This window comes from Microcaecilia unicolor, chromosome 1, assembly GCF_901765095.1.
Source record: "Microcaecilia unicolor chromosome 1, aMicUni1.1, whole genome shotgun sequence".
Classification (NCBI taxonomy): domain Eukaryota; kingdom Metazoa; phylum Chordata; class Amphibia; order Gymnophiona; family Siphonopidae; genus Microcaecilia; species Microcaecilia unicolor.
This window is the reverse complement of record NC_044031.1, coordinates 703864011-703887920: the sequence shown is the minus strand read 5'-3', so window position 1 is coordinate 703887920 and position 23910 is coordinate 703864011. Positions and strand designations below refer to the sequence as shown.

At 42.9% G+C, this 23910-nt stretch overlaps 1 protein-coding gene across 1 annotated transcript in view; it reads right to left on the bottom strand.

Annotated features, from left to right (window-relative positions):
• ALDH1A2 (aldehyde dehydrogenase 1 family member A2) overlaps positions 1 to 22328 on the bottom strand; it is a 169058-nt gene extending 146730 nt beyond the window's left edge. The window contains exon 1 of the mRNA XM_030188885.1: positions 21979 to 22328. Within this exon, the coding sequence (XP_030044745.1) occupies positions 21979 to 22095 (117 nt within the window). The 5' untranslated portion in view covers positions 22096 to 22328. The remainder of the gene's footprint in view (positions 1 to 21978) is intronic.
• Between the last annotated feature and the right edge of the window lie 1582 nt (positions 22329 to 23910).

The following is a 23910-nucleotide window of genomic DNA, read 5'->3' as shown; positions in this document are numbered from 1 at the left end:
CACCCTAACCACTAGGCCACTCCTCCAGATGTTAAGAATGTTAAGAATAATATTAATGTGACAGAACTGCAGGACATATGGGGTAAGGAAGAAGCGCTGTGGGTTAAATTTGAAAGGGGAAAAGGAAAATATGTTTACATTGGTGTAATATACAGATCATTTTCACAATCAGAAGAATTGGACAGTGACTTAATTGAAGACATCCACAAAATAGCTAGGAAAGGAGAAATACTACCAATAGGTGATTTTAATATGCTGGATGTCGACTGGGTCGTCCCTGCTGTGGGATCGTGTAGAAGCAGAGGGATCTTGGATTCTCTACAGGAAGAATTGTTTCAGCAGTGGGTGACGGAACCAACATAGGATGGAGCGATTCTAGACCTGGTGCTTACAAACGGGGACAATGTTTCTGATGTTACGGTGGGAGATCATTTGGCATCTAGTGATCACCGAATGGTGTGGTTCAATATTAAGTCAAAGGGGGAGAGGGCTTATTCGAGATTAAAGATCCTGGATTTCAAAAGAACTAACTTTGCTGAGATGGGGGAATTTCTCAAGGAAGAGTTAGTTGGATGGGAACATCTGAAGGAAGTAGAACAGCAGTGGACGAAACTGAAAGGAGCCATCTTAAAGGTGATAAACCTTTATGTTAGCAGCTAAGAAAGCCCCTCCACATGTCTTTATAAAATTAGCCATAATTAAGCACCTTCCTTCCCTATTAACCCAGGGGCGTAGCCAGTCCTCGGCGGGAGGGGGGTCCAGAGCCCCAGGTTGGGGGGGGGCACAGTTTAGCCTGCCTCCCCCAGCCGCCGACCCCGCTGCTGCCGACCCCCCCCCCCCCCACCACTTTAGACCCCCCTCCCAACGCCAACCCTCCCCCGTTGCCGCCGCCGCCGCCAGGTACAAAAGAAATTGTACTCAAAGCAAAACAATAGATTCTGATGGCCACCATCAGCTCATATTTTTAACCTGCAATGTTATAAGACATTTGGGTGATGATTATAATTGCTGAGTTTAATTATCAAAATCTTAGGGAGTACTGCAGGCTAGAGGCCTGAAAATTGAGAGGGGGTGAAAGGCTAAAGGTTTGCCTTGGGTGCCCATCACCCTTACACTGGTTCTGATCTCCCTACCCCTCAACTCCTGTGGCCCTTTTTCTCCAATTTGAAGGCCAAGAACCCAAAAATCTTATAGTAAATATTTTCCTTGAATTTCTTCCCTTGCAGAAGTTACAGGAAAGTAACATCTTGATAAACTGATATGAAAATACATGAACTGTGTCATTAGTGTGCTCGCTTTCCTTGTCTCTCTGTCTCTCTCTTTCTGTAACTGGCTTTTAAAACATTTCTTCTCCAGCTGTGCGTAATATGACAGCAGCAGCTACAGTGCATGATAGAAGTTTGGGTTTAGATCTAAAACGGTGCCAAAAGAGGAGAGAAGAGCATTTCATTTGTCTAGCACTTCACAGTTTATGCTGCATGTGTTTTAATGACCCGTTAGAAATTTGTATGTGTGACATCCACTTCAAAAGCATGGTATGTATTTCATGCTAGTAAACCCTGGTTTTCCTGTGAGGAACAAATTAATGCTCTCATCTCTGGCTTACTTGTAACAGTTTCAGCCACTGATGGCTGTCCTGGCACACAGGTGGATGTGGTTCCAGGGGAGGTCTCCCTGAGAATTCTAGCACTTTCCATTCAGTCAGTGGGAAACTGAGTGGTAATGGAGTTTCACTTCTGTCTATCAGTTTGCAGGGAAAGTGGAATTCAGTCTGTGTCCTTCTTTTCTTTAAAAAAAAAAAAAAAATCCTTACACCAAATGTAGGAGCTGCCTAACTTCCTCTCTTTATTAGTTTTATCCCCATTGCCAGAGCTGAGACTGCTCATTTACAAATGGCAGCACATCAGACAGGGGGAGACATGTAATGTTTGTTTTCAAAGCCATTGGGGGTACACATTTGAAAAAACACCCAGCTTATCCAAATGTTTTTGTTTGCTCGATTTCGAATTAGGTTTGGTTAATTAGTTTAGGAGATTAAAGCGGATCTCTACAACATTCGCTATCTTGCCTTTAGTCAGAGGGATTTTTCGTTTTCTGGTTTGTTTTTTTGCAAGCAGTAGCCCATGGAAGTCAGATGGCTAAACTATGACTACTCCACTTTTTGAAGCATTATTTTGGCTTTTTCACTTTTTGATTCTCACAGAAAGATTTGTCTGTTATTGTAAAACTCAGTACAACACCAAGGTGAGCTAGCATTTTTAGCATGCACTAAAAATAAGTGTGCGCTTATTTTTAGTGTACTTTTTGAAACAAATCAACTACGGATTTTTCTAGACTCGAAAAAACCATCTAGCCAACTGATTGAAACATCTGAAACAGCTATATAATTAATGATAGTGGAAAAGAGAACAGGACTAGGCCAATTCGGACTTTAACTATGTTTTTCATTTGTAATCTCCTCAAGTTTTCTAAACCACTCCCCCAGAAAACTACTTTTTTTGTGGTCTAAGAAAGAGTTAATTATGTTACAACTTGTAATTTCTATTTCTTCTTATATATTTAATTCCTCTGTATTGCCTAACAAACTTTTATTTGTTTGTAAAAATTAAAATTCAATAAATAAATAAATAAAAATAAATAAATAAGTGTGTGCTAAATGCTAGAGATGCCCATATATTCCTATGGGCGTCTCTAGCGTTTAGCATGCTCTAATTATTAGTGTGCGCTTAAAACACTAGCGCACCTTTGTAAAAGACCTCCCAAGTCTGCTGTATTTAAAATTAAAATCTAAAAGTAGCTTTCATTTTTTAGTGCTGGGGCGGGTCTGGGGGTGGAGAGTAGGCATTTTCTGCGCTAATTGGTTAGCACAGCTACAATGCCACACGTTTATTTATTATTTGGATTTATTTATTAGGATTGATTTACCGCCTTTTTGAAGGAATTCACTCAAGGCGGTGTACAGTAAGAATAAATCAAACATGAGCAATAGGCAATTACAGCAGTAAAAATATTCAAATAACAATACAATGTACGGCATAGTATACTACTTACAATGACCACACAGTATGTAATAGAACATTTTAATAGACAGCGTAGGGTATAAGCAAAGAAGGAGCATATAGATAGGTAAGAGAGTAAGAGGAGTTAGAAAGTAAGGTGACTAATTTAAAGAAAGGTGCACATGAGGTCAGAGAGGTGGTTAAATATTAGGGTAGGAGTGGATAAACATGTCCTGCTGCAGTATGTGCAGCCCGTGTCACTCCTTGTTTGTGTGAGTGAGACTAACAAGTTAGATTAACTGATTAGAACGTGAGTCCTTACCACCTAGAAAATAGGTGTAGTTAAGGGCCCACACGCTAATGGGAAAATTAGTCAATGGCCATTATTGGCAAAACAGAAAAATCAGCCATTTCTCAGCAGCGCTAAAAGTGGCTTTAGCTTGTGGTAAACACCCATGCTGGGTAAAGCGCAGTCCACATTTTAGTGCTGCTTAGTAAAAAGGCCCCTACATTTCTTCACTATCACTCCATGGGGTCCTTTTATTAAGCTGTGGTAAGCTGACACTTAGCGCAGCTTAACAGGGCTTACCACAGGATGCGCTTCGGTGTCCTGCAGTAAGTTCCCAATTAGCAATTTTCTATTTTTGCATGGCGGAAGCGTGTCTGGGGCAGAGTGTGGGCATTCCACCACTAATCAGTTAGCACGTCCGCATTACCGCATGTTGATTAGTACAGAATTACCACGGGAGCTCTTACCACCTACAAAATAACTGTCGGTAAGTGCTCACACGCTAATTTTTAATAATGACTGCGTGCTAATGGCAACATTAGTGCATGGCCATTAATTGAAAAAGTAAATAGAAAACTGGCCTTTTTTTTCAGCTGTGGTAAAAATGGCCTTAGCATGAAGGAAAAATCCATGTAAGGATGCACCAAGGCCAAGTTTTACTGTGGTTTGGTAAAAAGACCCCCATGTGAATAATACACCTCTATTGCAAAGTATTGTACATTTTGCAATCTTAAAATTTTACTACCATAACATAAAAATGGCAGCAGTACCAAAGATTACTATAGCCAAGGCATACCCCAGACTGGATTCAATCAAAGTCACATCTCCACATATGTGTTTTTATTGCATTCAATGCATTTAAAAGTATCACTAAGTGATCTGTTTTCTGAACTCTCCCATTCCATTAATCCAAGAGTCAGAGCAAACAGTAGGGAGAGGATACCATATGTGGACTTAAGTTCGGCCTATAAAAGCTTTATACTTTGTCACAAGACATGTTTTGCATTAATATAATTGTCATTCATCATAATATCTAGGCCTATCATAATCAAATGTATCTTAGATGAAACAACTTGCAAGGGTTTTGTTCAACCTGAAATTCTTACATGAGAAAATCAGCTTATAATAACACTGGAAGAAATTGCTGGAATGTCAGCTTCATTTGCAGTGGCCCCATATGGCCTGACCATTCTCTCTGGCACGATAAATCACTGGCAGGATCCTTACCTTAGTACATTTGATATCAGCTCAGCAAGACTTGGTTTTGATGTGAAGAACTGCAGATCTGTTAGGTCAGAGACAAATAGCAGAGCCACTAACCTACAGCAGGCAAAGCACTTACCCTTCCAAAGTTCCATAGAAACCTATGGAACTTTGGAAGGCTAAGTGCTTTGAAAATATGCCTCAAAGCCTACTTTAGACCCAAGTAAAAATGTTTTAAGCTTCTGGAACATTCCCTCCCTCCAGTCTCTTGCCCTGCTGTTTCAGACATTTCAGAACAATTTCGTTTTCACAGCAACTATCAATGCTACTGTAACAATTCTATATCCAGTCAAACAGGGGCATTTTCCCTAAAGGGCGTTAAGCCCTAATCCCCCGGATTCTATATAGAGTGCCTAGAGATCTGTGACGAAATCCAAGTGTATTCTAGAACAATATGCTTAACTTAATTGGCTTGACAAGCTAATTGGCATTGATAACATCTCTTAACAAGCAATAATGAGCACTAATTGGCAATAATAAGAATTTACATGCACAACTCACAAAGCGCATTCTGTAATGCAGTACGCCTAACTTCTAACACGCGCAGGCAAAAAGGGTCATGATTATGGGTGGGAAAATGGTCATTTCGTGGGTGTTTTCCGAAATTTACACGTGTAGTTATAGAATATGGCCCAGTGCGCCTAAATCTATACACCAATATGAGAACTAAACCAGTTATATTTTATGCTCATTTATTTCTTAATACAAAAAGTACATCCTATATATTTCCTCAATATGTCAACATATTCTACATTCATACGGGCAGGTCAGGGGTGTTCCAAAAAATTGTGCTCACTGTGACAGAATATGCCTGATCCATGCTTAATTTCGGTGTGAGGATTTACACCAGGTTTCAGTTTATATAAATCCTTGCTCCTAAAAGTTAGGCGCGGATTCCGTTGCTAGGCGCTATTCTATAAATGGCACCCGACTTGGAGCGCCGTTTATAGAATTTGGTCCTTAGGGAACATGTAATTTCAGAGACATAATTGAGTGGATGAGCATTTCATCTCTGAAAGGGTGCTGTGGCATCAGCTACACAAAAGTAGCTACACAAAAGTGACCCATGAAGGCCTGGATTGGCCGCTGTCGTGGACAGGATGCTGGGCTCGATGGACCCCTTGGTCTTTTCCCAGCATGGCATTACTTATGTACTTATGTTTCTGTTAGATGTAGCATGCGGCTTTTTCTTCTCCTAATTACATGCTATTAATTGGAAGATAGCTTTAGATGAGCAGCATTCGCGTTCTGTCATACAAAGTGCCACTTGCATTCTCAGGATTGTCGCTGTGGACATCCCTGATGAACCTTTATAAACAAACTGTCTGGCAGTGTTCACCAGGGTGTGAAGTAACAGTTCCCAGAAGAACAATCTAAGGTTTCTTTCAGCAGCTTCTTCTTATCTGATAAATGTCTTGTTTCCTCTTAACCTATAGCAGTTCCAAGGTACTGATAACTTTGACTGGCCCACCACAAAAATTAAACAGTTATGGTTATCGTATTCACTGGGTAAACCTATTTTATTTTTCTTTCCTTTTATTATTATTGTTATTTTTGTTGCTGCTGATTAAATACAAGGGACGGCAACTTCCAAATATCTACTCTTCTGGAAAACACTTTAATCCCTAGCCAGGAGAAAAATCTCCTTTAGGGGGTTGTTTATAATGGTTAACGCACTCTAAACATTAGTAAATGATCTCATTATTGCATTAACGTTTAAATGAACAACTTTCACACTCCTAAATCTAAAATACTAGTACATCAAATCTTAGCAATAATTGAGTCATTCTGGCTCACTCTCTCTTTTCTTCCTTCGCCCCTTGTAATTTCATCAGAATGTGAGCAGAGCTCACTGGTCTCCCTGCTGTCTTCAAAACAGGATTTATGCTCAATGTACTGAATACAATGACACATAATTACTAAATGGGCACAGCCACTATCCCAGCTTTAATCTGAGAAATTTTTCACCCAGACAGTGGAAATACCTATCAGCATGTGGAGACACGAAGGCCTACGTTAATTACAATGAACACTTCCAGATCAATAACTAATCATCTTTGGAGCGAACGCTAATGCATAACCATTTGTGAAGGTTAATTTAATACAACCCATAGCAGTTATCTAGGACAGTGCATGTCACCAATTTAAACCACTAAATAATGGCTCATTTTCTAGGTTCAATGCTTTTAAACTCCCTAAAAGATCATTATGCAAACAGTTGGAAAAGCCAGCTCCAAATGTTCTCAGTAACTAAGGAGAAATGCCGTAGCGAGGGCTAATGGCACCCGGGACGGGTCGCCGCTGCGCACCCCCCCCCCCCGGGTGCAGCACAGCGCGACCCCTGCTTCTGCGGCGCACCCCCCCCTCTGGAGCGAAACACCCCCCCCCCGGATTGCATTCTTACCTGCGGGAGAGCCGATCCGCCCCGAGTGCACGTCACTCGGAGCTGCGTCGGCCCCGCTGGTTCCCTGCTCTCTCTCTGCCCCGGAACAGGAAGTAACCTGTTCCGGGGTAGAGGGAGCAGGGAACCAGCGGGGCCGGCACCCCTCCTCGAGCGCGTGCACCCGGGGCGGACTGCCCCTCCCGCCCCCCCCCTCCCTATGCCACTGCTAAGGAGTACTGATAGGCCGATGTTCAGAACTCCCTCAGTAAGCCAACCGCTCAGAAAACTAGCTCACCAATGCTCAAAAGAAATAGTATTCAAATTAGATGCACGCTGTCATAGGAGCCAACTTTTCAAAATTATTGGGGGTGCTAAGCCCAATGGAAATTACCTCTCCCTAGACACATACAAGGAATTTTCTCAATATTGGGGGTGCTCAAGCACCCACAGCACCCACAGAGTCGGCTCCAATGCACGCTGTAAAAGTGAAAGCAAGGGAGAACGCGCTTGGCACATGCGCAGAACAGTTTCACGGTAAGACCAGCTACTGTGCGCATGCACCAGGCAAACCCAAAGGTGATGCACACGTTGGTGTCTCTTTTCTGCACCTTAAAAAAAACTTTTCTTTTTGTACTTGGAAGGCTTATATTGAAATGTAGGAAACAGGCACCAATGTGTGCTTTCACTTTCAGCTTTGCTTGAACTCGCCCACATTTGTTTCTTGCTACTGGCACTTGCATGGGCTTCCTTCTGCTTCAAAATTAAAGAAAAACTGGCAGCTTTTAAAGAAAGAATCATGAGAAATCCTCTCTTCAAACACCCTAATGCCTGCTCTGAGCTGGCATTATTTTGTCAGCAGTAAGGGCAGCTTTGTTTTGTGCGCTGTTCTCTGAACATTGGGAAGGAATTTATTATTTATTTATTTGTTGCGTTTGTATCCCACATTTTCCCACCTATTTGCAGGCTCAATGTGGCTTACATAGTACCGTAATGGCGATCGCCAATTCCGGTAAGAGAAATACAGAGTGGTCTATTGTTGATGTTCATAGATGACAGAGTATTTTAAGTGATCATGGAGAGAGAGTTAGATTTTGTACAGTTCTGGTAAGAGTTTCAATTGTTTTGCAGAGTTCGGGGGTTTAGGTTGGTTCTTTCTGGTATGCCTTTGTGACAAGGTAGGTTTTTAACGATTTCCGGAAGTTTATTAGGTCGTGCGTTCTTTTCATGACGTTTGGAAGTGTATTCCATAGTTGCGGGCTGATATAAGAGAAGCTGGATGCATACGTTGTTTTATATTTTAGACCTTTGTAGCTTGGGAAGTGGAGATTTAGGTAAGAGCGGGAATAAGAAATGACGTAATTAACATCCGTTTCACTACATTAGCATGCTATCCTGCTTATAATCGAAAGAGAAAAACGCCTATATTGCGACCCAAATCGTGAGATGGGCGTCTTTCTCCCATGGGCGCCCAAATCGGTATAATCGAAAGCCGATTTTGGGCGTTTCCAACTGCAATCCGTCACGGAAATGGGTAAAGTTGATGGGGCGTGTCGGAGGCATGTGAAGGCGGAACTGGGGCTTGGTTATCGGCCAAGGAGAGATGGGCATCTTTAGCTGATAATCAAAAAAAAGCATTTTTACCGCGATTTTGGGTCACTTTTTTTGGACCCTTTTATTTCACGAACAAGTCCCAAAAAAGTGCCCCAACTGCCCAGATGACTACTGGAGGGAATCGGGGATGACCTCCCCGGACTCCCACAGTGGTCACTAACCCCCTCCCACCATAAAAAAAACCCACTTTAAAAACTTTTTGCCAGCCTCAAATGCCATACCCACCTCCATGACAGCAGACTGTGTTCTATCCTGTAACAGCCTTTCCCTGGTTCTGATGTGGCTCTCGGGTGAGTGTGATACCTTTTCTGTTATGTGGGTGTAGGGTATTGGGCTCCGTGATTCCACTAGCTTGTGGCAAATGCTCACGATGTTGGTAGTTGGTAGGCTCTACTCCCATGGTGCTTTTCCCCCTGCTTACTGGTTCAGAGTGTGCCCTGTTTTGTTTCCGGTAGTCCATGAGGTAGTGGCCATTTTTGTAAGCCAGTTTTAGATCCCTTTCACATGTTAGCCACGTTACAGAACCTAGTTCTTACCTTGAATGTGGCTGAAAGAGGGCATTGTACAGCATTCTGCCAGCTCTGACCTACTGCTCATCTCAGTACCAGGGAGACTCGTTGCCAGTGGGGCACAACCTGATCTGCAGTTAACTGTGAGTAAGCGTGCTTATTCCAATAAAAGAAAATTTCGGAGAGATTAGTCTTCAGGTGTCAACTGCTGTGCCAATGTTATATAGCAGCAACAAGTCCTAGAGGCCTGCGTGTATGCAGGTCCCTGGAGCACTTTTTGTGGGTACCGCAGTGCACTTCAGCCAGGTGGACCCAGGCCCATCCCCCCCCTACCTGTAACACTTGTGCTGGTAAATGGGAGGTCTCCAAAACCCACAGTACCCACATGTAGGTGCCCCCTTCACCCCTAAGAGCTATGGTAGTGTTGTACATTTGTGGGTAGTGGGTTTTGGGGGAGGGGGGTTGGGTGCTCAGCACCCGTGATAAGGGAACTATGCATGTGGGAGCTTTTTCTGAAGTCCACCGCACTGACCTCTAAGGTGCCCAGTTGGTGTCCTGGTATATCAGGGGGGCCAGTGTACTACGAATCCTGGCTCCTCCCATGACCAAATGGCTCGGATTAGGACGTTTTTGAGCTGGGCGTTTTTAGTTTCCATTATCGCTAAAAAAACCAAACGCCCAGCTGAAAACGTCCACTTTTTCGAAAATACGGTCTGTGCCGCCTCTTCACGTACCCGTTTTTGGACATAGACGCCCATGGAGATAGGCGTTCGCGTTTGATTATGCCCCTCCACCTACTCTAATCTTTGGTGCACTTTTTCCCATGCTAGAGCTTCTGAGCATTCTGTGCTCATTGACAGCAAAGCCAGAGATGAGGGCAGTCACACCGCACCGTGGAACAAATACACTAGGTAATGTTTCTGTCTTGAGTCTCTCTGTGTCATGGCATTCTCTTGATTCCCCGTCTCTTGCGTCATTTCAGAAAATAATATCAAATCTTTCCACTACTTATTACTCCATAGACCCTATACCTTCAGATTGGTTAAAAATTCCCTCACTGGGATTGTTACTATACTTACACTCTATGATAGTAAAATGTCTTACTGAAGGATTTATTCTGAAGGCTCTAAAAAAAAAAAGCACTGATTAGACCTAGCCTAAAAAAACCTTTAGTTGGCCCTCTCTCTCCAAGTAACTATCGCCCAGTCTCAAACCTTCAATTACTGACAAAGATACTAGGAACCATTGTGTTCTCACAACTTCAATCATATTCAGAATCTATTAACGCGTTACATCCAAGACAATATGGCTTTAGGTGGGATTACAGTACAGAAACAGTGCTAACAGCTCTCCCAAGTGAATTGCATTCAAGACTTGAACAAGATCACATTGCCCTGATTATTTCACACTGTGGCTTTTGAGTTGATTGATCATAGCTTATTACTACAGCGCTTGCAGTCACTTGGTATCTCTGGTACCGTTTATAATTGTTTTTCTTCCTTCCTTGGTAGTCGTACTTTTAAAGTACTACAAGATTCATTTGTTTCAAAATCTCATCCCACCTCCTGTGGGGTTCCACAGGGATCAATCTTACCACCTCTGTTGTTTAATCTATTTATCAATCCATTGGCTTTGCTCATTCAGTCTTTAGATATTAGTTCATATACTAATGCTGATGATTTTCTTCTGATTCACTATGTAAATCCATCCTCCATAGATTTGAAGGCAGTCCAGGACTGTCTCTGCGAGGTTGCCAGATGGCTTTCAGAACATCATCTGATATTAAACCTGGATAAGCCAATAGCTTCCTGAGTAACAGGACATAGTCCTGTTCCGTCCTTAATTCCAACATTACTTGATAGGCAGATCGTTACGGTACTGTCTTTCAGATATCCAGGCATGATTATAAACTCTGTTCTTTCTTTCAATGATCAGATATCCAATGTTGTGAAAATATCATTGTATTACCTTCGACAATTGTGCTCCATCAGAAATTCTATAGATCAAGAATCCCTACAAATGTGGGATACAAATGCTACCAATAATAATAATAATAGTAATAATATGTACTCTAGCATAAACTTACATTACAACAGGATATGATTACTGTAACATTATCTATGCTGGCATCATTAAAACTAACCTAAAACGTTTACAAATTATTCAGAACACAGCCACTCGTATTATCTGTCGATCCTCAAAATATGATCAGGCCACTCCTCTTTTACTCCATCTTCACTGGATTCCAATAGACTTCAGAGTGAAATTTAAAGTTCTCATTATGACACGATAAGGTGCTTTATACTGCAACCCCGTCTTATCTTGCAACCCTAACTATTCCATACACACTAACGCAACGCTCCATTCACTCACAGACTAGTTATATACCCCCACCTTCAAGGGCTAGATGGGAATCCACCCACACATAAAAAGTACATAAGTAATGCCATACTGGGAAAAGACCAAAGGTCCATCGAGCCCAGCATCCTGTCCCCGACAGCGGCCAATCCAGGTCAAGGGCACCTGGCAAGCTACCCAAACGTACAAATATTTTATACAAGTTATTCCTGAATTTGTCGATTTTTTCCAAGTCCATTTAGTAGCAGCCTAGGGACTTGTCCTTTAGAAAACTGTCCAACTCCTTTTTAAACTCTGTCAAGCTAACCGCCTTCACTATGCTCTCCGGCAACGAATTCCAGAGTTTAATTATGCGTTGGGTGAAGAAACATTTTCTCCTATTTGTTTTAAATTTACAACACTTTAGTTTCATCGCATGCCCTCTAGTCCTAGTATTCAGCATTCCTCTTTTTATCTCTAGCATTATGGAACTCTGTACCACAGTCAATTAGATTAGATCATACTCTCGTTTCCGTATAGCTTTGTAAACTAATATTTTTACAAAACAGCCTTTGCGATTTAACACTACATTTTAGTAGGAAGACCACACAGGTGCCTAGAGTGCTTTATACTGCTGCAAGGAGACGTTAATGTTAGGTAATTTGTATGACTGTTATGAGAGTTGAGTGTTTATGCTAACTACAATGTGCAGGCCACGCCCAATCTGAACCCAAAACCGCCCAGTCCCTTCTTATCCCACGCTGAGTACTTAGTATGGAATTTTTAGCGCAAAAGTTGTTTTTAGCTTGTGGTGGCCTTTCATGTGGCCGAAACAGTCAGAACAAGGGTGACATTGGAAAGGGCAGCAGACGTTGTCCAAAATAACACCTTATATTGCAATAGCCAAAGACTCCTGTGAGTTCAATCATTATATGAAGAGATCATCAGAAGAAAGCAGCAAGATATTGAATATCATCAGTGTAATTGGTTTTTTTGTATTTGTTACATTTATACCCCACATTTTCCCACCTATTTGCAGGCTCAATGTGGTTTACAAGGTATAGTAAAGGCATTTGCCATTACGGTTGATAACAAATACAAGATTGTGTAGTGGTTGCATGAGGTAGAAGTGAATCAGGCGACATGGGGTCGCCTGATTTTAGACGTAGCTTTATATCAACATACATCCAACTAAAGACTCCTGAGGAAGGCCTTCGGGTTGAAACACGACTCGTGTCGAGTCTTTAGATATTGCAATAAAAGGTGTTATTTTGGACATCGTCTGCTGCCCTTTCCATTGTCACCCTTGTTCTGACTGTTTCGTCTGTATATTTACAAGGGTTACTGTTCTTCTGTTTTTCTGCTGGGCCTTTCATATGGTCCACATCACTGTTCCCTCTAAACTGAGTGGGAGCCCTCCACCTCCAGTTCTGCCAGTGGGAGGTGCTGTTTCACTGTGGCATTTTCAATAGTGAGACAGGCAAGCTCTGCCGGACTCCATGGAACCTGCCTATTCCAAATGATTGAAAACACAATATCAGAGCACAAGCTCCCACTGGCAGCAATGAAGTTGGAGGACCCCCACTCAGCTTAGAGGGAACAGTGGTCCACCCTAATGGTTAGCACATGCTAAATCCTGCACTATTTAGTGCAAGTTACTAAATATGTTTATTTTTTATTATTTACTTATCTATTTTAATTCTTATATACCACCTGCAAGCCCAAAAGAGTGGAGTAGTGGCCTAGTGGTTAGGGTGGTGGACTTTGGTCCTGAGGAACTGAGGACCTGAGTTTGATTCCCGGCATAGGCAGCTCTTTGTGACTCTGGGCAAGTCACTTAACCTTCCATTGCCTGTCGCATTGAGCCTGCCATGAGTGGGAAAGCACGGGGTACAAATGTAACAAAAAAAAAAAAAAAAAAGCTATTGAACCAGTGTACATGCAGGTACAGCAGGAATTTGAACATCTCCCTAAATCTGGATTTCTACATGGCCCTAAATGTGTGTGTTTCTAATTGAGAGTGGAAAATAACACAGCAGATAGCGAGAATAAAAATATAAACATCCAGTTTATTCATCATGTAGAACAATAGATAAATAAATAATTAAAAGCATGACATGGCCATGTTTCACCCTTTCAAGAACTGCATCAGGGGCTAGCAAAGTTACTGTCAACAAACACGTAAAAATATTTTAGTTTTAATGCATTTATAATGTGTATGTATGGAATGAATGTATGTTTCTATGGATGGATTAATTTATGTCTGTCCTGTTTTATTAACTATGGGCCTCTATTATCAAGCAATGCTAGCAGTTCCCTTGCGGCAATGCCGACAGAGCCCATTCACGTTGAATGGGCTTTGTTGGTATTAGCGTACCAGGAGCCGCTAGCGTGGCTTGATAAAAGAGGCCCAATATGATCTGTACTAACTACTGGTATGTATAGAACTTTTATTTACATGGTCTTATGATTTGTACTAACATATTTTTTATGTGCTCATTGACAGTAACTTTGCAAGTTACTGAGAAGGTGAAACATGGCCATGTCGGGCTTTTAATTATTTATCTATTTATTGTTTTACGTGGTGAATAAATTGGACTTTTATGTTTTTATTCCCACAATCTGCTGTGTTACTTTCCGTGCTGAATCTTGTGGATCGGATGCCTACCTGCTTTCTATAATTGAGAGTGAACATGTGAGTGTAGGTCTGAGAAACTATAGACATGCCTTGCTAAGAGGCCCTTTTACTAAACTGCGGTAAAAATTTGCAGTTGCCACAGCTTGACACAGGATTTTACTACAAGGGGTCCCTTTTACTAAGTTGTGATAAACACTAGCGCGTGCTCGAAATGGCTTACCGTGGAACGTGCTCAAGTGTCCTGTGGTAAATTCCAAACTGGCACACAACAAGCGTGTACTAAAACTTTTTCACAGAGGGGGCGTGTCAGGGAGGCAGAGAGGAAGTATTCCTGTGCTTATCAGTTAGTGCGGCTACATTACCATGTACTAACTTGTTAGTGAAGGATTAGTACATGAGCCCTCATCATAGGCGCCGACTCCGTGGGTGCTGTGGGTGCTCGAGCACCCCCAATATTTCACCCACCAGAAGTTCCCTTCGCCAGCCCAGAATTTTAAAAGTCCCTCCCTCCCTCCCTTCGAGTTCCAGGCCCCCTCCCTCCGAATTTTAAAAGTCATCTTACCTGGTCGGGGTTACGGCGGCAGCAGCAGTGAAAAACATGCAGGCTCGGCGCTTCAGCCTTCCCTTCTCTCAGCTCTGATCCCCTCCTCATTTCCTGTTTCCGCAAGGGCGTGACCAGAGCTGAGGGAAGGGAAGGCTGAAGCACCGAGCCTGCATGCTTTTCACTGCTGCTGCTGCTGTAAACCCTACCCGGTAAGATGACTTTTAAAATTCGGAGGGAGGGGGCCTGGAACTCAAAGGGAGGGAGGGAGGGGAGGCCCTGGAACTTGGAGGGACCCTGGAACTCAGAGGGAGGGAGGGCCTGGAACTCGGAGGGAGGGAGGTGGGCCTGGAACTCAAAGAGAGGGAGGGAGGGGAGGCCTGTAACAGGGAGGGAGGGAGGGGGCCTGGAACTCGGATGGAGGGAGGGGGCCTGGAACTCAGATGGAGGGAGGGAGGGGAGGGGAGCCTGGAACTCAGAGGGAGAGAGGGAGGGAGGGAGGGACTGGAACTTGGAGGGAGGGAGGCCTGGAACTCAGAGAGAGGAGGAAGGGGAGGGGGACGGGGAGGGGGATGAGGAGGAGGAGGAGAGGGAGGGGGCAGGGAAGGGAAGGGGGAGAGGAGAGGGAGGGGGGAATGCACCACCTGTAAAAAAAAAAAAAAATTTCAGCACCTCCAATCATTTTGAAAAGTTGGCTTCTATGGCCCTCATCACCTACAAAATAGGCATCAGTATGTGCTCATGCAGTAATTTTTTATGGCTGTACAGTAATGGCAACAGCGCATGGCCGTTAATACAAAAAAAAAAAAAACAAAGAAAATCAGCCAGTTTACTGCTGCGGTAAAAATGGTCTTAGCATGCAGGAAAAAACTGTGCAAGGTCACGCTAAGGCCACTTTTTACCACAGCTTAGTAAAAGGACCCCTTAATGCAGCACCGATTGGGGGTGTTCCCTGCAGTGTTGAAAGTTCCCTTAGCATACGTTACTGAGGTAGCAGTTAATGTAGAGTCACTTACGGGCCCTTTTACTAAGCCGCGTAGGTGCCTCCGCATGACCCTTTGCTAATTTGGAGTTACCGCTCAGCTACCACATGGCCCTTGCAGTAATTTCATTTTTGACACGCATCTGAAAAAGAATTGTTATTTTTTGACATGCGTAGTGGATGTGCGTAGGTCATTACCGCCCGGTTAATGCGCGAGACCTTACCTCTAGGTCAGTGGTTGGTGGTAAGGTCTCAGACCCAAAATGGATGAGCGCCAAGTTTTATTTTGCCGCATGTCCATTTTCGGCAAAAAATTTCAAAAGGTCTTTTTTTACAGGCATGCTGAAAAATGGATCAGTGCATGCCCAAAACTCCCACCTACACCACCGCAGGCCGTTTTTCAGCTCACCTTAGTAACAGGACCACTCAGTATTTCCTATTTAAGAGACAGTAAATGGTCCCCTGCTTATTGCATTTCTCAGTTAATGTGCCATAAGTGCAGTGCATGAACTGCTGCAACCACTCCACGCCCATTCCTTGCCCCAGCCACACCCATTAAAACCTGCATGGGAATCTGGCTGCACACTATTCTACATGACATGGTGCCCACCTAGCGTTCAACTCAAAAGGGGGTGTGGCCATGGGAGGGGCATATGTGTGCTCGTGGAGGTCCTTTTACAAAGTGGCTTACCGAAAGCTAATCTGAAGCTATCGCTGGCCCAAAGTGGGCGTCGGCAGTAGTGCTAGCCCCAGCGCATGTCATTTCCCTTGCTGGGGAAAATAGGGCTGTATTTTTTAGCTCGCCACTAACCAGGTGGGTTAGCGCAGGAGCCCTTACAGCCACCTCAGTGGGTGATGGTAAGTGCTCCCCCTCGAATGGCCCTGTGGGAAAAGCAATCTTACCATATGGCCATAGCTACTTTCAGCCTTTTTACCCGCTGTGGTAAAAAAGGGCTGCAGTGCATGGGAACAATGCCCCCCCCCCCCCCCCACTTCCACAGGGCTCTTTTTACCACGGTAAAAGGAGCCCTTACAGAATACTGCCTCAGTACCTACCCCTTAGCAAAATGTCCTAACACATGGTTTTGCATGTAGCAAGGGCAAAAATACTGCAAAAGTGCTTACTCTGTTTGTACACTGGCTGTTACCACACACTAAAGCATGTGATAACAGCCTAATGCTCTTTAGTAAAAGGCCCCTGTGCTTTGTTTCCCATAGACACAGAATGGAAATAAAAGCCTTAATTAAACAGGCCCAATGTCTAAATAGGAGACAGATACTGTAATGTGAGTGTGTTCATGAGACAGACTATTCCAGGGTCTGAGAACATTGTGCCCTGGATTCTTTATATGGTGCCCAGCATTGCCCACACCCAAAATGCACATGCAAATTGAGTAATGAGACAATTATCATTTGGGTGCTAGCAACCGATTATTGATGTTAATTGGGACTTATTAAAATTTGCATGTGCATCAATCAGGCTGTGCACTATTCTATAAGACAGTGTTTATAAGTACATAAGTATTGCCATACTGGGAAAGACCAAAGAAAGGTCCATCGAGCCCAGCATCCTGTTTCCAACAGTGGCCAATCCAGGTCACAGATACCCGGCAAGATCCCAAAAATGTACCAAACATTTTATACTGCTTATCCCAGAAATAGTGGATTTTCCCCAAGTCCATTTAATAACGGTCTATGGACTTTTCCTTTAGGAAGCCGTCCAAACCTTTTTAAAACTCCGCTAAGCTAACCGCCTTTACCACATTCTCTGGCAATGAATTCCAGAGTTTAATTACACATAGAGTGAAGAAAAATTTTCTCTGATTCATTTTAAATTTACTACATTGTAGCTTCATCGCATGCCCCCTAGTCCTAGTATTTTTGGAAAGCGTGAACAAACGCTTCACATCTACCCGTTCAACTGCACTCATTATTTTAAAGACCTCTAGCCGCCTTTTCTCCAAGCTGAAGAGCCCTAGCCACTTTAGCCTTTCCTCATAGGGAAGTCGTCCCATCCCCTTTATCATTTTCGTCACGCTTCTCTGCACCTTTTCTAATTCCACTATATCTTTTTTGAGATGCGGTTTCCCCAAGTCCGGTCCTGGAGTACTTTTTGCCAGTCAGGTTTTCAGGATATTCACAATGAATATACATGAAACAGATTTGCATATAATGGAGGCAGAGTATGCAAATCAAGTTCATGTATATTCATTGTGGATATCCTGAAAACCTGACTGGCAAAGGGTACTCCGGGACCGGACTTGGGGAAGCACTACTATAAGGCATGGTGCCTAACTCTACTAGCTCTTAATTTAAAAGGAGGCCTGGCCATGGGCGAGTCAGGCACATTCCGAAAAGTTGCATGCGGAATTATAGAATATGGCCTCAGCGCACTTACCTTGGGTGCCAGCATTTATACCAGGTTTCAAACAGGCGTAAGTCTGGCACCTAAATTTAGGCCTGGGAATCGGCACTAAGCCCAGTTCCATAAAGAGATGCACCCTTTATAGAAATGTACTTAGCACCGATCATTTTCGGTGCTGAATTTTGAGCACCGTTTATTGTATCCAGTTCTGTGTATCAATGCATGACATAGAGCAGTGTCAGCCTACATGACAATGTCTGGGTATCACAAAGAGAGTGCATGAGACAGTTTATGTGACACACAAAGACTGAGTGGAGTGCATAGGAAAAGGCAGAGAGAGATAGGGGGAAAGACCCAGGAGATGCACAAATTAGAGGCAATTTGTTCTTGCTAAATGTGTGGTCAGCAAAAGTTTTAAAAGGAGTCAAGTTTCTATCAAAGCAATTTCTGACAGCTTTATTAAAAAGTGAGTAACTCATAAAGAAGGATTTTACTGTGGCTCATTGAAAAATATATTGAGCTACTTAACCCTGCAAGTATCAGTCTTTTTCAGTTTGGACATGGTCTGACTCTTGAAGGTTAATCCATCCTTCACCTTTCATTCCCTGCTCTCTCTTTTAAGCAGATATGGATTAGATAAAGCCATTTCCCCAGAACAAGCGACCCACCTATTAAAAAAGCAGGACAAACACTTGGAAAGACTTGGTTAAACAAAGCTCTGGGGTCTGGGAAGCACTATTTGTACATAAAGTTTAAAGGGAGCATAAACCAAAGGTTTAGCTGCGCCTGCGTGATTAGTTTGAAGAAAACAAGCAACTTTTCAAATTCTTCCTGCTTAAAGATTCCCCGAGAGACACTGAAAACCTGCAGTATAAACTATGCAGTCATTTTTTGTGCTAGCTTAAGAGCAGTTCAGCGACGCTTTATCTTAAACTTTTGGCTATGTAACCTTGGAGCCGAAGTTAATTATCAAATGGATGCTAATCACGCCAGCGCTAGCACCCGATGACATTCATTACTGGGCGCTAATTTAATGAGATGCAGCGCAATTCAGGCGATGTAAAAACAAACAAAAGTACGGGTCAGAGGCTGGCGCAACACAAATTTGAATTTACGAAAGTGAGCAAGCCTTGGAAAGGGTCCAAGCTTTGTGGGGGATGATAAATTACATCAGGTCATGTTTTGCGCTTGTTGGGTCCCAGGGTTTTGACTGTTGTACCCTGGTCTTTTATCAAAGTGGGCGCAGACCTTGGCTCAACTTAGCGCCGGTTCATAAATTAATTTTAAAGAATTCATTCGGAATTTAGCCATGCACACAAAACCTTGAGTAAATAACCCCTGAATGTCGGCGCTAAGCCTTGATTAATGCTATCTTAAAACGCTAATGTTACCAACCTAACATGTGAAGAGGTTTAACAAATATTCTTGAGTTTTTTTTATTTAAAACAAAACAGCCAAGAGAGGGAAGAGTCAGTTAGCAAACATATTCGGTTCCAACACACCCTACTGAATTTTAAGAGCTCACGATGTTGAGGTTTTATATGTTTTAATATCGCAGATAGCAAACTACCTCACGGAACAGGGGCTACATTATTTCTAACATTACATCAGGCCTTCCAAATCCGGGCAGTCTTGCCTAATGTGAATAAAAATCGAAAAAACCCACAACAGAAGACACTCAGAAAAGTGCCTCTTTAAAGCAACTTAGTTGTTTTCCCATAAGTTTTCTATTTTGTTTAGCGCAGTCCCGAATCAAAGGATCTCCTAAAATTCCCAATTCATTTTTTTTATGTTGCAATAAAGTGAATCCTGCAATAATATTTTGCTTTATCCAGCTTTGCTGGGAGATTGTAGAATAAATCTGGGCAGAGAACAAGAGAGAGAGGGGGGGAGGCTACAAACCTGTCCTCCAATAACAATAACTTTAAAGGGGGAAATGCATACAGAAGTCACGTGATACTTCAGATACCGCTGCAACTATTTTTAATGTTGAGCCAACCTTGACGGACACCAGTTCAACCTCTAGGCTGTATCATGGGAAGAACACGCTGATTTCAATCAAGATAAACTCCCTCAGAATTGTGTTTGGAGGAGATGTTCAACCATATTTTTTTGTCTTCATAATGCAAAAGATATTCGAGCTGTCTAGACAGATGTTTGCCTCTGTGTCAAAAAGACTCGTCCTGAGCATATTTTTTTGCACATCATGATTTGCACTGAAAGGTGACAACGTTCATTTAAACTATGATATAAAGCAATTATTTTCGATGTTGCTGAAACATTTTTTGTTGTTGTTTTAATTTTCCATATTTGTTGTACTTATATGATGATATCGGCCATATTTAAACAGAACCATTGGGAAAGCAACGGGCTTGACCTCAGTACATAAAAAAACACAGTTCTGTATAGGATGATATTTATTAATTTATTGCATTTGTACCCCACATTTTCCCACCTCTTTGCAGGTTCAATGTGGCTTACAATACATCATGAATAGTGGAAATACATAAGAAAATATACATTTAGTATTACAGAAGGATCTTGGGTAGCATGATAATGATAAAACATGGTAGTAGTTTAACAAGCAAGCAAGACCACATTCTGCTCTAGAGCAAACATGAAAAATAAAAACCGATCAGTAAAAAATGTTACCAAGATACCTGCTTTAACATTAAGAAATAAAATAGAAGAGATTGCTTTCCATCCGCTCCACTTGTAAATTCATGTGAACCTAATCCTAGCAGTGTTTAAGGAGAACCTGGGAATTGAAAATGCCTAATAACCTACAGCAACCCCCCCCCCCCCAAAAAAAAAAAACACTCCTTGGATTGTCTGTAGATAGAAACTCTTTCCACCAGCTTTTCAATTTCACCGATTTGGGGCATTGAAGCAGGCCTGGTTTTGCTACCTCTAACACTAGGACAGCAAGACGTCCTGTAACCAACTGTTTACATAATCGTTTTAATCTTGCCTTTGGTCCTAAACAACTTTAAAAACGTAAGACGTGTGTGACAGTGGGGCCTCTCGTCTCCCAACTCAACACAAAATTGTTAAAAGCAATAACTGGAGAGGATGCAGGTGATTTATAAATGAGCCTCCAGCACCGAAATCGTGAAAATGAGACCTGCAAATCCTCTGTTCAGTTTGTTGCTGGAAGTGTCCAGATGTAGGCTGGTCACTGATCACGGATGCTTGTCCTAGAAGCTAAGCTGACATCCTTAAGAAAATGTCTGCAGCGGTCTGCTTTATTTACACCTTCCTTTGCTTGTACATTTCTTTCCACCTGGTACGCACGTTTCACTCATAGCTGAAAGTGAGTTATATTCAGCTACAGTAGGCTAAAACCTTTCATCACCGTGCGCCCCCCGGTTCCAAAGAGATTAGGTAGAATTTGGCAGTAAGAAGGCGATACAACGAAAAATTGCAACCACTGGTGGTGACGTAGACCAGACAGGATGGTTATACAGCACTAATTCCCTATCTTGGACATTTAGTAAAACTCGTGCCTTCTGTCTAGAAAAACTGTGCAAAATAACGACCTACAGGAGCAACGCCAGAATAAAACTGTACATTGGGCTTAGCTCCGGAGATTTGCTCAAAATTGTAATCAAGTTCAAGAGCAGGGAAGTTAGGATGGCAGCTCGCTTTAAACTGCAGCAAACTGACAGCGTTTCTGTCCTTTCCTTCCTTCCTTGTAAAACTTTGGGAGGGGGGGGGGCGGGAGTTGGGGAAACTGTTCGAAAACTTCCTATTATTGCATTAGTTAAAATAAGCCGGAACGCTACTTTCTCCGATGCCTTAGTGCAAAGGGGGGGGAAGTCGCTTGTAAATTCTAACTAAAAATCATGGATTAATTCCATTCCTGAAGCCGCATCACTGTAGAAAGAGTCCTAAAAAGAGATGGATGGGGGATGTGCTTGTCTTTTCAGTGGCGCTGTGCCTGCCCAGATGTTCAGAGCAGTGAAACAGCTGCCGAGGACTAAGGCATCGGTAGTCACTCCGTTCACACGGAAACTGGAATTTCCCCCCCCCCCCCCCCCCATCACTTGTCTAAGCCTTACCTTGGTGAATTTGATTTCCAGGTTGGAAGCGGGAGATGGCAAAAGATGCAGAGATGCCATGAGGGCTGCTGGGTCGGTCTTAACTTCTCCTGGCATCTCAATTTTACTAGAAGTCATAGTCTGTAAGCTGTAGTTTTCTCTAGTCTTATTAACGAGGATGTGAGAGAATTCAGTGATGGGAGATGTTGCTGTAGTCCCTGTGTATATAGGCAGGTATCAAGTCGGCTTTCTGCTTATTGGCCATGGGGGCAGAGGCTGGGGGCCGGACTAACCTACCTAGGATGATATAATTACAGCCCTCGTATTTACACAGACCACCCAACACAAACCTTGCCAAAGACTGACAGACCAGCAGTCAACAAGCCTCTTCCTTCCTTTAAACAACATGAGAAGTCCTTTGGCAAGACAAGTGCCTGTTTTAGCCCTTCATCCCATCAGCTTCTAATCCTAGGAGGGGCGTTTGAATTAAACCTCATGCAAGGTGCCGGGCCTGGCAAGGTGAGAGCCTAGCGCTAAAGCCTGGAGATTTCCATGCAATCATGAAAGGAGAATTAGCACCTGCCTGCTAGCGGACATTTGAGGGTTTCTCATCAAGGAAAAGAGTTTCCGTCCTGCAACTTAAAAAATAAAACAAAACAGGTTACTTACCTCTCAGCATTTAAGCAGAACTGCAAATAATTATGTTACAGCAAAGCCCCGCCCCTCAAAAGCATAAATCAATTTAAAAGTGTGCACGGGCGCAGCCTAAAAGGTTAGATCCGCCGGCTGAGAACCAGGGTTTAGATCCCAGTCATGCTCTCTGTGGTCTTCGGCAAGTCATTTAACCCTCCATTAGCTCAAGTACAAAAAGACTGTAAGCTCTCTAGAGATAGGGAAAATACCTGAAGATAACTTATTTAATAGGATGTGTTCATCACCTTTTCAAATAAATTCACCCAAAACATGAACATAAATAAAACTCTGCCCATATTCTGCTCAAACACTGCTCTTCTAATGCCTACACTCAAACGCATAAAAGTACTGTATGTGTGCTCATGTCAGCATGTGTTTGTCTTGAACTTTTGAGACAAGATATGGGCTAAAGCCAGTTCCATTTCTCTTCCTCTCCCTCCCCCCCCCCCCCCCCCCTTCAAAAAGAAACTGGCAGCCTGATCTTTCCTTCTTGGGCAGGATGTTTGTGTGCTTTGGGTATGGGTAAAGGGTGAAGTGGGGACATGGATGTGCACATATGTTTGTGCTGGGGGTGGCTGTGTAAGGTGCTTAAAATATTAATAATAATAATACAGCTTTATTTCTTACCTGTTATATCGAAACATTCTAAGCAGAGAACAACAAAACATACAAAATAAAATATACCAATACAACAAAAAAATAAATAATACATCTCTAAAAGAAAATCATACATTTTCACAACACTCGTACAGAATCATACAATGCAGCAAAACGAGACCATATCATTAGTTTAATGACCCAGAAGCTTGAACAAACATATGAGTTTTTAATTCTTTCTTAAACTGTGAGTGCATTGAGTGAGTATGTGCATCTGTGTGAATTGATGGGTAGACTTCACCAATCTCCCCTTCCCCTAAGTTCAACATCTCCCTTCCCCCTGCCCCAACCATGGTCTGGTATCTCCCCCTTTCCTTCCTCAACTGCCTTCCCTGAATCTACCTTCTTTTCTTGTTTTTCAAGTCGGCGGTGGTGGCAGCGATTCCCATGGGCTGCCCTGCCACCAGCCTCTTCTCTCTATTGTGGCCTGCCTCTGAGAAAACATGAAGTTACATCAGAAAGGAGAGTCACAGTAGACAGAAGAGGCTGGTGCTGGTGGCAGGGCAGCCTATGGGAATCACTGCCACTGTCACCTTTTGGGAAACAAGAAAAGAAGGTAGATTCAGAGTTGAAGAAGGACAGGGGGGGGGGGATATGCCAGAC